The 16,748-nt window shown below is 42.3% G+C and overlaps 1 protein-coding gene across 15 annotated transcripts in view; it reads right to left on the bottom strand.

Annotated features, from left to right (window-relative positions):
* Positions 1–16,748, bottom strand: part of FNBP1 (formin binding protein 1) — a 144,423-nt gene that overhangs the window by 31,863 nt on the left and 95,812 nt on the right. For all 15 annotated transcript variants that reach the window (XM_059410558.1, XM_059410544.1, XM_059410543.1 and 12 more), the window contains exons 7-8: positions 3,688–3,816; positions 2,375–2,521 (exon numbers count right to left, since the gene is read on the bottom strand). In XM_059410558.1, coding sequence (XP_059266541.1) covers positions 2,375–2,521; positions 3,688–3,816 — 276 coding nt within the window. The remainder of the gene's footprint in view (positions 1–2,374; positions 2,522–3,687; positions 3,817–16,748) is intronic.

Below are 16,748 nucleotides of genomic sequence, written 5' to 3'. Positions count from 1 at the left end.
CTGAACAGAGGAGACCCGTGATCTAACTTATTGTAAAGGAAGCCCTCTGGTCTCTGTGTTAAGAATGGCGGGCGGAGGGGGCAAAGGTAGGGAGACATCAGGCATCTCCTGCAGTAATCCAAGCTGCTCCTGCACAACCCAACTCATGGAGATCTTGGATCAGGAGGGTAACAACAGAGGAGGTAAGCTCTGTGGGTTCTTAATGTATTTTGGAGGTAAAGCCAAGAGGATTGGCTGATAAATTAATGCAGGTGTCAGAAAAAGATCTTGACTCCAGAAGGATGGAAATGCCATGACGGAGACAGTGAAGACTATGAGAGGTGCAAGTTTGGCAAGACAGATCGGGAGTTCCCCCTTGGGTACGCTGAGCTTGAGGAACGGAGTAGAATCCAAGTGGAGAAGCCACCTGGCAGCTGAATGTATGAACCTGCCGTGGAGGGACAGGTCCAGGCTGGGCATGTCACACGTGTGATTCAGAGTTGAGATGGGACTTCACGCTCCGAAAGTCTATGGGTCACTCCAAGGAGCAAAGGCATAAAGTACATAGGTCCAAGATCAATGCCCAGAGGTGCACCCAAGTTAGATATAAGAAGAAGAAGAAGAACAAGCAAAGGAGACTGAGTCAGTAAGGGGAAAAGCCATCACAGTGTGGCTTCCTGGGACTCAAGTGAAGGAACAGCAGGTAGGAGAGTGGTCGAGTGGGGGCCGGTGCTGCTAACAGTTTAAGTTCTTGAATAAGAACTTGAACGCAGACCTAGAAGAGACCCTTGTAATTAGCATGAAGGTCATAGGTGAAAAAGAATGATCAGTGATAGAACAGGAAAACAAGTCTCCCATAATGGGAGAAATGTCCTATAAATCTAGGGAGCTCACAATTTCCCAGATAAAACTGATTAAGGGAAACCATCATTCAGACATGATCTTGTAAAATTGTGAAGTTTCAAGGAAGAAGACATTTCTAAGCTTCTAATATAAGAAGTTAAAATCAGGCTTGTTTTGGGGCACCTGGGTGGCTCAAGTGGGTTAAAGCCTCTGCCTTCAGCTCAGGTCATGATCCCACCATCCAGAATAGAACTCCAAGTTGGATTCCCTGCTCAGAAGGGAGCCTACCTCTCCCTCTACCCCTCCCCCTGCTCATGCTTTCTCTCTCTTGAATAAATAAATAAAAATCTTTAGAAAAAAAGAAAAAAATGACTTTGTCTGAAACGGATGACGAGGAGATGTCCAAAATCGATGAAGTAACAGTGGCAAGAAAATGAAAAAAACCGGACTGCCTGGGGGCATGACCAGTCACATGTGTCTCAACCAAGACATGTGTTCAGCATAAGGAAAGTATGGTTTGATCACCTGCGACTCCTTCTTAGCATAATGTAGTTTTGTGGGGTAAACACCATTAATTAATAAGCACTAGAAATTTTCCCCAAAAATGTTAGCTGAAATCACCGAAGATGGAAGCTCCAGGTTAACAGATGTTAATAAAATAGAGATCAGGGAATCCTAAAATAAAAAAATAAATAATGCTTGCTACTAGAACCATTCCTCCTACAAACACTTATTAGTTAACATGTTTGAAGTATTTCTGCACATTGGGTCGATAATTATTTTTTTACACAGATGGCCTTAAATATGGTAATACACCTAGAACATCCTTAGAGGAATGAAGAATCTATACACTAAGGCATGTTCACAGGAAAGATGGCTTTGATCTCTTGCCTAGACTCATTTTAAGACGCTCTTACGACAAATAATACTTATGACATTGCTTTTTCTTAGATATTTGGTTTTGCAAATTAATGAAATGTTTGTAAAAGCCTATGTTGGTGTCCTAGCTGATATTTTTGTTGAGGGAAATAGGTTTCTAGGAAAGTAATCCAAATGAATGATACTGGCCCTGAGTAGTGTTCTCAGACAGAGACGACAGTGCCCCAAAGGGGACATGTGGTAACATCCAGAGACACTTCTGACCGTTACAACCAGGGAAGGGTGCTAACGGCATTTGGTTAGTAGAGGACACAGGTGTTACTAACCACCCTGTAGCACTCAGGACAGGCCCCTACAGTAGAGAATTTTCCGGCCAGCAAAATGTCAACAGTGCCCTACAGAACCAGATCCCGGCATGGGGGTAACTCGGCCAACTGACCATTCTGCAATGGCTCAGACTTAGCTGTGTTCTCTGGAAAAGAAATTCGGGAGCTACATCCAGAAGACTGAGGGCACAAAAGAACACTCGAAAGTGCTGTTACTACTGCTGCAAAGTACTCGCGAACCCTGGGAGGAACCACCCATCTCGAGATGATTCGCTGTGGACGGCGGCGAAGAAACAATGGAACCAGAAACCCTTCGTTGTAGATCATGTCCAAACTGGAATACTTACGTTCTTCTGATCGATGGACTCCGCTGCCTTCACGATTTCATCCAAGCACTTCCCAATGATGGGGATCACCTGCCGATCGACCTCCGCGTACGTCTTCATCGACTCCCCGATCCTTACTATCCTCCTCTCCTCCATCTCCTGTATTTTCTGCAACATTAGATTTTGCACGAAATTAATCGGGTCCACTGTGACTCACGGGAATTGTTTGCAGCAGTACTGTCACCTTGAGCAAATCGTCTGGGATGGGAACAGCCAGACGGTAGGGTTGGAGTGGATGACCGGCTCCCTCTTCACCGGCTGCACACGTATGTTAGAGTGGTCAGGCTGTCCAAATGTGTACCTTCCAGGGTTCCTCTCCAATTTCAGAGAGAACCCCAAGCTCAAGTGCTTCTATCACTGATGTCACTTGGGGACACACCAAACATCTCCCTACCTTTGACTGGGGTAATTAGTTTACCAAAAGCCTGGTGTTGGTTAATGGTCTCAACCCAACACGGGCTGAGAGGTAACTAGTGTATCTTCCGCCTGCGAGCTGGAGGCTCTTGTATGTGGTAGGTGTAGACACGAAGAAGCAAATACTTGTTACTTTTTCCACAACCGGACACAAGTGGTGAAAGATTCCCAAAGTGGGAGAACATGTCTCCAACTCTACTCATGCCACTTCTGACAACCTAGAGTAGCCCAAAAGAAAAACAATCCAAAGACAAGGACTGTATTTGTTCAAATCCTGTAACTGTATGAATTCTATTAGGACTCCTAAAATTAAGTTGGCATTTTGTGATCTGAATGCTCCTTTTAGCAAAGAGGGCGCTAATCTCAGAATTGCACTTGTAAGACTGGCAAAGAAAGGCTACAGGCGTGAACGGAGGACAACTGCGAAGGTCACTGACCTTGAGATTCATATTATATATAATAATACAAATTATAATATGTAATATTATATTTCATCTTATTGCCAGTCAATGCCATAAATAGATATCTATATCTATCAATATCTATATAGATAGATATAGATATATATATATATATCTTTCTTTCTTTCTTTCTTTTTTTTTTTTTTTAAGGAGGCGCCAAGCCCAGAGCAGACCCCAACACAGAGCCTGAACTCATGACCCTGAGCTCAAGACTTGAGGTCAAGAGTCAAATGCTTAACCGACAGAGCCACCCAGGCACTCCCTGGATGCTTCAAAAGTGGCTTCACTTGGAGGGAATTTAGAATTCTGTAAATGCTCCGAACGTAAGCCCAGCCATCAGGATTCCAAAGACACGAGTCTCTAAAGGCAAAGCCGATCTGAGAGGCCTGAATGACTTACCTGAAATATGTTGGGGATGTGAGTATAGTAATACTCGTGCTGCTCGTGGTTGAACTTCTGGAGGATGGATGAGTAATCGGCTTTGCTGTCCTCTGCCATCTGGTGTCGTACTTGAGCCTGCTGTCGCGCCTTGGGGCAAAAAATGAGAAGACCCCCATGTTTACATAGGATAAGAGTCTATAATTGCAAACCAGAGGGGTCTGCAGTCCACTTTACCTCCAATGTGTTCTACCGGGCAGGTGTTATTTTCTAGAAATTGTTTGGAATTTGAATTTCGTTTAGGTAAGGTTGTGTACCCTAGTTTTTCACCAACCCTACCCTTCTCTGTCTTCACTTGGCATCACTTTCTAGTTTGACCCAAGTGTCTCTCTTCTTTATTGTCTGCACTTGGCCCAATTCACATATTTATCTTACCTAGGTGGGCCTTGTGGGAACCTATGCTTATATATATATTTTTATGCTATGTACATATACTTTATATTATATATATGTGTGTGTGTATGTATGTATGTATGTATATGTGTGTGTGTATATATATATTTTTTCCTTTTCCTTAAGGAGGGGATGAGGGAATCTATTAATTTTTAAAAAGATTTTATTCATTTATTTGAAAGAGAGAGAGAGTGCACAGAGAAAGAGTGAGAGGGCAAAAGCAAGATTCCCTATTGAGGGACACCTGGATGGCTCAGTCATTAGGCATCTGCCTTTGGCTTGGGTCATGATCCTGGGGTCCTGGGATAGAGCCCCGCATTGGGCTCCCTGCTCCCTGCTTCTCCCCCTCTCACTCCCCCTGCTTGTATTCCTCCTCCTGCTGTCTTTTTCTCTGTCAAATAAATAAATAAAATCTTAAAAAAACAAAACAAAACAAAAACAATTCCCTGTTGAGCAGGAAGCCCGATGAGGGGCTCAATCCTAGAACCCTGAGATCATGACCTGAGCTGAAGGCAGATGCTTAACAAATTGAGCCACCCAGGTGCCCCAATCCATAAATTTTTTTTATCCAATTCTCAGTGGGGTTCATGAATTACAAAGGCACAGGAGCCCTGATCTAAACAGACCTTTCTAATAATCTCTGCAATGTTTATTATTTTTAAATTATTTTTATTTATTTATTATTTTTAAACATGTTTATTTATTTATCAGAGAGCGAGCGAGCACGAGCAGAGGGAGAAGCGGGCTCCCTACTGAACAGGGAACCCGATGCGGGACTCGATCCCAGGATCCTGGAATCATGACCTGAGCTGACGGAGATGCTTAACTAACTGAACCATGCGGGGGTCCCTATTTTTTTTTTTTTTTAAGTAATCTCTACACTCAGTGTGGGCTTGAACCCAGAGATCAAGAGTTGCACGCTCCACAACTGTGCCAGGGAAGCATGCAGATGCTTACTTTCAGTATACATTTTTTTTAAAAAGATTTTATTTACTTGATAGAGATCACAAGTAGGCAGAGAGGCAGGCAGAGAGAGAGACAAGGAAGCAGGCTCCCTGCTGAGCAGAGAGCCCGATGTGGGGCTTGATCCCAGGACCCTGAGATCATGACCTGAGCCGAAGGCAGAGGTCTTAATGCACTGAGCCACTCAGGCGCCCTGCAGAATTGATTTTAAAGCTTGAACAGAAAGCCTGTGAACTCTGACGTCATCTACAAATACCACTGATGGCTACGCTGGTGAGCCCACTGTGGACTCATCTAGCGCTTTGGATATGTTTTCAAAAATATGACCTCCTGAATCTCTAAATGACTCTGAGCTTCCTGCAGGGCAAAAACTAGCCCCTGCCAGATGCAGAAGTGGCTTGGCCTGCAGGTGACTTGGCCGGCTACCCCACCAAGCCAAAAACACAACAGGAAAAGGGCCTTGTTCCAGCGTAACTACAGGAACTTTTTGTTTCTTTCTTTTTCGTTTCGTTTTACTAAACCCACTCATATTTTATTTTTATTTTTTCAAAGATTTTTATTTATATTTGACAGACAGAGATCACAAGTAGGCAGAGAGGCAGGCAGAGAGAGAGAGAGAGGAGGAAGCAGACTCCCGGCTGAGCAGAGAGCCCGACGCGGGGCTCGATCCCAGAACTCTGGGATCATGACCTGAGCCGAAGGCAGAGGCTTTAACCCACTGAGTCACCCAGGCACCCCAAACCCACTCATATTTTAAAAGGACAAAAAAGAACACCGACATGCTCAAAAGGAAAAGTCGACGGCCCACTTGCTGTCTGATCATCGGTAGCGTCCACGACCAGATTTTGCGCATCTCGGTGTTCCTTATGGTTTCCTGCCTCTGTGACTCGGAGGGTTCATCTGATTTTCACTTCCTTGACACTTTTCCACTCATCTGCATGATGGTGAAAGCCCAGCGTGGTCATTCACTGCTGCCTCCTTCATTCTCTTCTCGAACACTTCTCAGAGGTTAACCATCTAAATATTTCCAAACTGATTTCCTTATTACCTGAAGTTCAAACTTTGAAGTTCTCAAGGCCTTTCGGAATCTCAAAACCAGTTTTACCCCCTTCTCATCTCCCCTTGGTTAGTTCAATGGCCATATTCGTCCTCTTTGTTGGCAGTATTTTATTTTTTTTAAAGATTTTATTTATTTATTTGACAGAGAGATCGATCACAAGTAGGCAGAGAGGCAGGCGGAGAGAGGAGGAAACAGGCTCTCCCCGCTGAGCAGGGAGCCCGAAGCAGGGCTCAATCCCAGGACCCTGAGATCATGACCTGAGCCGAAGACAGAGGTTTCATAGGCTTTAACCACTGAGCCACCCAGGCGCCCCTGATGGCAGCCTTTTAACTTCCTCCTATGGCCATACACTCTGGCTTCTGCTTCTACCGTGTACACTAGTAACTATAATAATCTGGTCCCCAAAATGTTAAGTCCCCAGCTCCCCTCAAAAATCCATGCCCTTCCAGTCTACACTAGCTCTCCTCTGTTTCAATCATAGCTTCCCCACCTACGTGCACACCATCTGTTCCCCTACTGCTTCCAACGCAAAGAGCCTTTTAACCCTTTCAATTACTTAAGAGTTTAACATGTATCACTTTGTTATGAATATGGAAAAAACAAAACAAAACAAGGAAACTCCGAGGTAGACCTCAGATTTCTAAAAAATTCTCTATTTCCTTTACAAAACTTCCTCAGAAATAGTCTTACCAAAATTCAAGGGGGAGGGGGTGGGTTGTTTCCTCATCTCCTCTGTAAATAAAAGTAACAAGACAGGAGTCCCCTTATTTATTTTGGGGGATATTATTCTAAGTTGCTGAGTTTTTTAAATAGTGTAAGGTCTGACACAGAGAGCAGAATGTCATCATTATGCATGTGTAGGTTTGCACGTACAGACCTACACACACACACACACACACACACACACACACACCACAAGCAGACACAAGCTTCCTGGCGATTAACCCATCACACTAACCATGGAATGTTTTACTCATGAGAACCGGCGGGCGCCCTGCTGGAGGTACCCCACCACCCTCTGGTTGGAAGTGGCCATGGTCCTCTTCTCTCAGTTCCCCTAAATCTCTAATAATAATGTGTTCACTTGGGTTATATAACCGCTTTCGTAAGCACATTAACTCATAACCATTTTGCGATGCCCTTTACAAGCTTTATCTGCAGTGATTCGGAGACATAACCAGGGAGCCCCTAGACTGTGGAAGAAGCTGAAATTGGGAAAAACGTGTAAAACTCCAGCCCTGGAATGCTAGTCGAGTAGAAGAAAACAAATCAGACAATCAGAGGGAACAGGTCTACCTTTTATGTTAAAGAAGCGTGATCTCTCTGCGAGTTTTTCTTCAATGCAAAAATGTGGACATAAGGTTGCAAAGTGTGTATTTCTTATAGTCTCTGTTGAAATTTTTCTAGAGTCTTTCTCTTCCCCCCACCCCCTCTCACACTTAAAAGCAGTAAAATATTGTCACACATCAAATTCTGCAGGGCTGAGGCACGAAGACAGGACAGTCTTGTTCTCAATCCCAGTGTCCAGCTGCTTTGAATTAATACCCACTTTTGAATCCCAGGCCCAGGAATGTGCCATTGTTCTGAGCGAGTTTTACTATGGAAAATCTATTTTTGTTTAGTAAAGCTGTTATATTTATTTTGCAATGGAACCGAGAAAGAGTCTTTCTCTAAACCTAGGGCTGAGTCAGTTACTCATTAGAAATACATTTTTAAAAATATCTTTAAAAGGGCTTTCGAAAACTCTGGAGTAACTGGCAAGTAACGAGATACTTTGAGAGAGTGCATCTCCTAGTCTAAGGCTAAAGGAAGACTGTAAACATCACTCTTTCTCTCTCTGTTTAAGTCAGTCTAAAAATAGTGACTATTATCTTCAAGAGGTACTTCCTTCCCAGGCCACACCATAAACTGTATCTTGCAATTAAATTAAAGTTCTCATTCTAAGAATACAGGACGCTGCATCTCAGAGCAACAAGACTATAGGGCAGAGGGAAGTTCAGAGGATTTTTTTTTTTTTAATGAGTCAGTCATAGAATTTAGAGAAAATATTCTAAAAAAGTACAGAATGGCCACAATCGCCTAAGGCTGTAAATCACAGCCATCCTTGAATGAGATCTAGACCACTTTCGCCGTCAATCAGAAAGACCGAATTTAAACTTTAGAATTTCTTTGACAGACCCTTGGGAATCTCCCCCAAATCAGTCCAAACAGGCCCATGTATGTTATCGCTTGGGCATGACTTCACTGACTTTTCACACCCTCCCCACTCCAAGTCCTGCGGGAAGAAAGCTGGATGCCCCAAAAGGTCAGAGTTGCAGTTTCTAAATAAAGAAAACAATAATTTAGAAACTCTGTTGCAGCCCGATGCTTCTAAATCCTAATGGGTTTAAAGATAAAAATACTGTAATCCATTTAGTTAGTTAAATTTAGACTATTAGCCCTGGCCAAACTGTGCTGCGACTTCCTGTCCAGTTCAGTGTTATTTTCTCCCTTAATGTTGCAGATATGAGGGGAGGAAGCAACGCTCGCTGCTGCCGGTCTCAGCCGTCAGGAGCAGAGGGCACAGGCGTCCTAAGAAATGTGTTCGCTCTCCAGCGGGGCACACGGTCGATTGGCTGAAGAAATTAGACACTCACGTCTCTTCTGAGGGCCGCTCATGGCTTTTGACCTTTTCACAGAAATGGTCAAAGATGCCCTGATTCCATTTATGTATTTACTATAAATAAATAATAAGGCTTATTAATTTTTTGAACATGGCTGCAGACCTCCCACATTTTTATATACACGGCTGTTGCTTGAGTGATAAGCCATTTCCTGCAGTGGCGTTCAGAGGTTTTGGAAAGCCATTCTTTTCCTTTGTTAAACGCATGTTATAGAACACATTTACAAGGCCCATCCTTTACCCCCCAAATCTGGGGACAGCAGTGTGAAATAATTCACAGTTACCACTGGTATCTCCAACGACAGTAAAGGTTTTCCCGAGCAGCGGTTCTTTCAATGTTTTATTTCATCATTATAATAAAGAGACACCAAGTGTATTTTAGGCTGCATGGAAAAGGGGGCTAAATTGAGATTTTACTGGGAATTCATGATTTTTGCACCACTGCCAGGCTACCCATCATTATTATCCAGGAGCTGGAGACGCGGGGCAGCTCCGGGTCTTGGCCGCCATCACTGGGATCCAGAAGGGTACACAGCCAGGGCTGCAGGTGCAGCCAGGATCCAGTGGGGCTCCTGGCTCCAAATTCACCCCTCTTCCAACTAAGCCACTGACTTAACATTGTGGATAAAACTGGGGAGCCTGGCGGGTTTAGTCGGTAAAGCAAGTGACTCTGGTTTGAGTTCGAGCCCCACGCTGGGTGCTGTAGAGATGACCTAAAAAAGTAAAGTCTTAAAAAATATATACAGTGGATACAATTAAACTAATAAAATTCAATAACCTGGGTTATCCAGCCTTTCTCTACCTTTAGTTCTTTTTTTCACCCGATTACCCAAATTTGCTTGCTGTAAATAATTCCAATTTACAGAACTGTGGGGTTTAGAAAGTCGAAGTGCCTGCCCATTTCATTCCACAGTCTGACAATCACTGGGAACATGACAACCTGGAGTCCTTAATTTGTGATCTGTGACAACACTGAGAGCAGATAAGGCAAGCTGGGGCAAGTCAATGGAAAGTTCCAGAAGAACAGCTGTAGTGATGCCACCGAATGACACCAGCACATTACAACGATGCCCCATGGACAGCTGGCAAACTTGGTGATTCTCAGAGTAGCAAGGAGCTCCAACCGCCAGCTCACCCTTCCTTTGGCCACGGCCGGGTTAATGAGAAGCACACAGGCTTTGGCAGGGTGTGAGGAAGGAAGGGACCGCTGAATACTGTGACCTATTTTCTGGGTAGTTTTGAGACCCATAAAAGCAGCCACTGGTGGCCCCCCGCAGGGCTCCCTGCTCAGCGGGGAGCCTGTTTCTCCCTCTCCCCCGCACCCCGCTTGTGTTCCCTCTCTCGCTGTGTCTCTGTCAAAAGAAATAAATAAAATCTTAAAAAATAAAAAACAAACAAATTTAAAAAAAAAAAAAGCAAAAACCAGCAACTGGTAGAGAATCTCTGAAAACTCTATTTGGTTTACCGGATTTCTCTTTCGATTTGTCTGTAAAGATTATCTTTCCTAGTTCTTAACTCAGCAATTCTACTTCTGGGAAATTCATCCTCATGAAACCATTTTACTCGTTCATTCATTTTTATATTTATTTCCTTTTCAAGTCCTCTCCACACCCAACATGGGGCTCGAACTCACAAACTCCAAGATCAGGAGTTGTACGTCCCACCGACTGAGCCAGCCGGGCACCCCACTAATGAAATAAATTTTAAATGTTCATGAAAGATATCCAGCACAATATTATTTATAATAGACATAATTTGAAACAAATGCCCAGTAATGTCATTGGTTAAATATATCTCATACCCTGGCTAAGACGCAGACTATTACAAAAAACTGTAGAAGAGTATTTAATGATAAGAGAAAGTGAAAGCTGTATGTGGTTTAAAAATTTTTTTTACGTTTCAAAAACAGTATTCATAGCATAATTTGATTATTATAAAAATAAAATATTAATAGTGATCACTGCTTCAAAGAGTGATTAAGGAATTCTATTTTGCCGGAAAGATTAGGTAAAGAAACGAATTCTAATGCTGAATTCCAGGAACTTAGAAACTGAAGAGATATGGAGAGATATGGCTCGCCTTTGAGATTCAAAAAAAGAAAGAAAGAAAGAAAAGAAAAAGAAAAAAAAAAGCTCTAAAAAGATAATGTAGTAGGAGGGATACTAACAAGGAAAGAGATGAAAGAGTTCTCTGTCTAGAGCAATGTTGTTGTATGATAAATGGCATTGTTTAAATTTCCCAGCAAACTGTTGAATTTAGAATACATTTTCAAATTCAAGACTAAGAATGCATTTAAAAATTCCTATTCAGATGGAGTGCTGGGAGTTTTTGTTGGAGCCTTCCAGGCCTGGGACTTGCCAAAACAATGAGTCTGTCTTTGATAAATTATAAAGGCAGCGAAAATACAAAACAGAGAAAAACTTCAAAATAAGTTAACCAAAGAAATATGCTTGAAATATTTCAGCAATTTCCGGATTTTTTTTTTCCTTAACAGTCTTACAACTTCTAGCCCCAGTATCGTAGGTTACTTTGGTGCACAGCCACTGAAACAGAAGGAGAGAACATGGGAAGATAGCAAGTGAGACCAGCATCTCAATCCCACATGGGCCATTCACTTGCTAAACAGTTTTAAGAAAAGGCCTTCTGTTCCCCTATACCCTGGTTGCCTCATTTGAAAAGTAGAAATTGAAATATCTATTTACTCAAGGTAAGTGACCATTTCTGCTAAAAGAGAAGCCAATGTTCATATTGTTCATCTTGAGGTTGGCAAAGCCCCAAGGTAGGCTGGTCAAAAATGCGGTATGAGCTCAGGGATCTTGGTAAAGTATAAATCATGGTCTCTAAGACTTGTCTCCCTTCTTTTTCCTGGTTTCTAGTGCACTGTCATTGGCAAGAGACTTGAGTTCTCAGTTGTGGTAGGGTAGAAATTGATAATCTCTTTCTCTTCTCCTTCCCCCCTTAATAACTGCACTCCAGAATACCACACTCCTGAGGTTTCAGATACATATGGCTGAAAATGACAGTCTAGATTCTAGAAAGTTAATGCCCAAAGGATCACGAGATCTCTTATGGCTGTGGTGCTACGCTGAGGAACAAAAATACTGAAGGCAGTTCTGGAAAAGATCCATCCCTCAGAAGAGAGAAAAAATAGTCCTGTTACATTCCCCAGGGAGAGGAAAGAAATGCAAGCTTCCTGTTCTAAAGAAACCTGATGTTTGGTGGTAGGTTAGCAGCTAAACCATCTTTAGCACCCAAGTCACAACAGATGTTTAATCAGTAAGGTTTAATACTAAAAATCTTCCTTGTTTTTTTTAAGCTGGGTGACACTTAACAAAACTTCTTAGCGACCAGAGAAGTCAGCAAGGAAGCTTAAGGTCTCAGGCTGTGGGACAGAGTACAGGAAGCGCACCCTCGGTGAAACAAAATCTTAAACTTGCAAGTATTATACAGATGGCTCAAGAATTCTCAATCCAAGTAATTAATATAAAAATTAGTCCCAGGTTGTCTGGAAGAAACCAATGTAAGACCTTGCTGGGTTTCACATAATCCTGCTTTTATGAGATTCTCAGAAGAAAAAAACAAACAAACAAACCATCCCTATTGAAGACACACTCATATGAAAAAGACAATAGTAATCATAGATGCACAAGGAAATAAACCACCATGAGGTGATCCAATAGAGAGAAAAATTATCACCATAAGAACTTGAGGTAAAAGCACAATTTGGGAAAAAAAAAAACAAAAATATTTAAATACTTATTTATTTAAGAGGGAGAGAGAGAGGAAGAGAAAGAGAGAAAGCACAAGGGGAGGGGCAGAGGGAGAGGGAGAGGAAGAAGGAGACTTCTTGCTGAGCAGGGAGTCCAAAATGGGGCTCCATCCCAGCACCCTGGGATCGTGACCTGAGCCACTCAGGTGCCCACCCCTTATTTATTTATTGGGGGGGCAAGAATATTTAAAACAATTAAAGGAATAAAAAAGAAGCAATAGAGCTCACAAGAAAATAACATTGTAAAGATAAAGGATATCTGAGAAAGAACCAAATGGAATGCTAGGAAACAAAAAAATACAGTTATTGAAATTTTAAAATGTAATAGATGAGTTAAGTAACAGATAACTGAGAAGAATTCATGCAGTAGCTAAGAGATTTACACAAAATGTAAGATACAGAGATAAAGAAAGGAAGGAATGACAATGAAGCTGAGAAGCCTGTGGAATAAACAGAACAAGAAGTTTCATACACAGCTACTGGGAGTCCCAGGATCAACAATGGGGAAGAATGAAACACGGGCAACTTTTTAAGAGTTAACACCTGGAAGGTGTTCCTACATTTACAAAAGGAAAACAAAACAAAAAAAACCTCCCATTTGAAGGCCCAAGGAGAAAAACACAAAATAAAAAATTATATATATTCAACCATCATAGTGATGCTACAAAACACCAAAGGCAAAGGTAAGGTTTTAACAACTAGGGAAAGAAAGTCAAGTGTCTACAGAGGGATTGCAGTTAAGCAGACTGCCAGCTTCCCAAGAGGAATGGCCAGTGATAAAAGACAGTGGGATGATGTTTCAAAATATGCTGAGAGAAAATAACCGGCAGCAGAGAATTCTACACCTAGCTAAACTATCACACTGGAGGGAAGACAAAATAAAGTTATTTCACATAATGAACTTACTGCTCACAAACCCTCATGGAAAAAGATAAAGTAAAACAACCTATCATCCAGGAAGGAGGGAATGTAACCCAGAAAGGGATCATATGTAAGAAGTAGCAGCACTGGGTCTGCCTTATATGTTTAGGCTGTGAGGACGAATGGTAGACAGATGGTGCCTGGACGTCCTAGTCCAGCACAATCCCTGCTTCTCCTCCCTGGCTCCCTGATATGGAGCCTCCTGTCAATTGCTATTCATCATTCTACGCCAACTCACTATCACCCGCGTAATTCCATAGGCAAGAACAGCAGTTAACAGTGGAGAGCTCATTTAACATGACCCAGTAGCGAAGCCATATGGTCCTCTGGCAAGAACTGACTCTGAGGTATAGAAATGTGCATCAGTCTTGGCTGTCCCATATCCAACAGGGCCATTTATGGCTAATGATAATTCCACAGCTTATAGCCTTACTCTTTTTATCTAGAGAGGGACAAAAGAATTCTAGAAGGGATTAAAGGCCTTTTAGAAAATATAAAGCATCTTTCTAGTGTGAGGTTTTGGAGAAGGAGGTTCAACAGCATTTCATCAGGGTCACCTTCATTCTTCCATTTGGCTTTTCTTTTAATATCTGTCATAATCTGTTCTCATTTCATCTCCCCAGGAGATCCTGCTCAGCCCCCTGTCCCACCAGGCAGGTCAACACGGGCACCATGTTCCCCTCAGAGCCCTGCGTGGGGTTCTTTCCACTCAGTTGTTCTCTGTCTGGTCCATCTTTTCCATTTCTACTATACATTGTTCATCCTCACGCCCCAATTCCATCATCACGCCTTTCTCAGCAACCTGTAATCTGCACAGAGCTTTTACAGATGTGGAATCCATGAGCGGCTTTGAACTCCTGGTATTTGCTGCTCAGAGGGCTGGGTGATCTTACACATACGATGTAGCTCATAAACCAATTTTTAAAAAACTGCTGTTGTTCTAATTACCTTCACGATGCAGGTGGGGACATGACATAGGATACCCTGTCTTATTCTCCAAAGGACTCAAGTTTTCCTTGTCTGTCCATTTCGTCACTGTTGGCTAACCAAGGCCCTCGTGATGGGTACCTATTATAATCCTATCAATGCTATGCATTATTTGTTCAGTAAATATTCCTGTGGAATGCCCACATGCCTAGAATGTGCAAAATATACTCGACCGATCTGCAGTAGGTTGAAGGAGAGAGACGCAGGAGGAAGGAGCCAGAAGTAATCAAAAGAGAAGGACACAAATAGACAAAATACAGATGATGACAACAGTGTTGACCAACTGACTGTGGTCCAAAAACAGGCCTCTCCTTCTGTAGATCACATACCACTGAAACCCCCAGACAAGCCCCTGAGGTGCACAATCTTACCCTTATTTCATAGACTAGGAAACATGCTCAGCGATGAAGCAAACTGCCTTGTGCCAGACCTTTAGTGTGCGGCGAAAACAAGACCCAAACCCACTTCTACCCAGTAGCAAGATTAAGAACAAGCTCTTGGCCAAGCAGGCCAGTCACTACGACTGCAAATGAAAAATGTCTTATTAAATGACGGGGCACCTGGGTGACTCATTCAGTTAAGCCACCAACCCTTGATTTTGGCTCTGGTCGTGATCTCAGGGTTGTGAGATCGAGGCCTCAGTCGGGCTGTGCACGGAGCGTGGAGCCTGCGTGGGATTCTCTCTCTACCTCTCCCTCTGCCTCTATCCACCTGCCCCTCAAAATAAAATAGAATAAAATAAAAAAGTAAAATAAAATAAAAATATTTTATTGAGTTGGCATAGGAAAGCCTTTAGAACAGCAAGTGCAAAGGGTCTCACGCTACACACACATCAGTAAGTGAGTATCATTTTTATGTATTTAATTCCTTTTTATTTTATATGCATATTCATATGCTCATACATAATATGAATATTTAGATTCATATCGTTTTTATTTTTTGGAAGATTTTTATTTATTTATTTGACAGAGAGAAAGAGAGAGAGATCACAAGTAGGCAGACAGGCAGGCAGAGAGAGGGGGGGAAGCAGGCTCCCCACTGAGCAGACAGCCAGATGCAGGGCTTGATCCCAGGACCCTGAGATATGACTTGAGTCGAAGGCAGAGGCTTAACCCACTGAGCCACCTGGGTGCCCACATATCATTTTTATTTAAGTCATCTTAATTGTCAGATCTGGGATAGGAGAATGACCTATTGTCTTAATGGGTTCTATTGCTATGTTGGCAGATTAACTTGGAGTTAGTCGATAGTTGATGCTTTCCGGAACACTAAAACAAGGCTATGGCAGATTCCCTTGTCAACATTTTAATGTAAATGAAATAACGCATACTGGAAATATTTCAATGAAGAGACTTTCTGAACTATTTCAACTCTACATAAATCCACTTTTGGTAGTACCTCCACCCCAGTATTCCTCACACTTGAGATTTTGACATTTGACCCCCTTGTTTCTTTTTGGATGTTTATTGAACCAAACTCCATATATATTTTTTTTAAGCTTAAAAACCACTTACTTCAGAAACATGTAAGTGAAAATTACAGTTTACAATACAGAGATAGTAGCAATGGGTAGCCGACGAACTAAAACTTGGAGCTGAATAAAACTTGAATACTTTTTGTGTGGAACATTTAACTGTAGTAAATAATTGCATGTTTCAACATTCCTATCACAGACTCATTTTTTTCCAAGTTTATTTATTAATTTATCTATTAATCGCTACACTGAACGTGAGGCTCGGACTCATGGCCTAGAGATCTGGGGTTGCACATTCTACCACCTGAGCCAGACAGGTGCCCCTACAAATTCATTTTTAATGGTAAAACTAACATGAATGCCACAGCCTTTAAAAACACACACACACAGGGACGCCTGGGTGGCTCAGTTGGTTAAGCAGCTGCCTTCGGCTCAGGTCATGATCCCAGTGTCCTGGGATGGAGTCCCACATCGGGCTCCTTGCTCAGCAGGGAGCCTGCTTCTCCCTCTGCCTCTGCCTGCCATTCTGTCTGCCTGTGCTCGCTCTCTCTCCCTCTCTCTCTCTGATAAATAAATAAAATCTTTAAAAAAAAAAACCACACACACACACACACACACACACACACACACACACAACTCATCCTACTAATATTCACTTATGACACAGATTGAAGTTATGTCCCATTTCTAAATATAATTACATTTACTCCGCATCTAATAATTGGAGAAAATTTCCATTAAATTCCATTTCCCGTGAGAAGCATTAAGAGGAAAATATATCCATCACCACCCG

The sequence above is a fragment of the Mustela nigripes genome, chromosome 9, assembly GCF_022355385.1.
Source record: "Mustela nigripes isolate SB6536 chromosome 9, MUSNIG.SB6536, whole genome shotgun sequence".
NCBI lineage: Eukaryota > Metazoa > Chordata > Mammalia > Carnivora > Mustelidae > Mustela > Mustela nigripes.
This window is presented reverse-complemented; position numbering and strand designations above follow the sequence as displayed.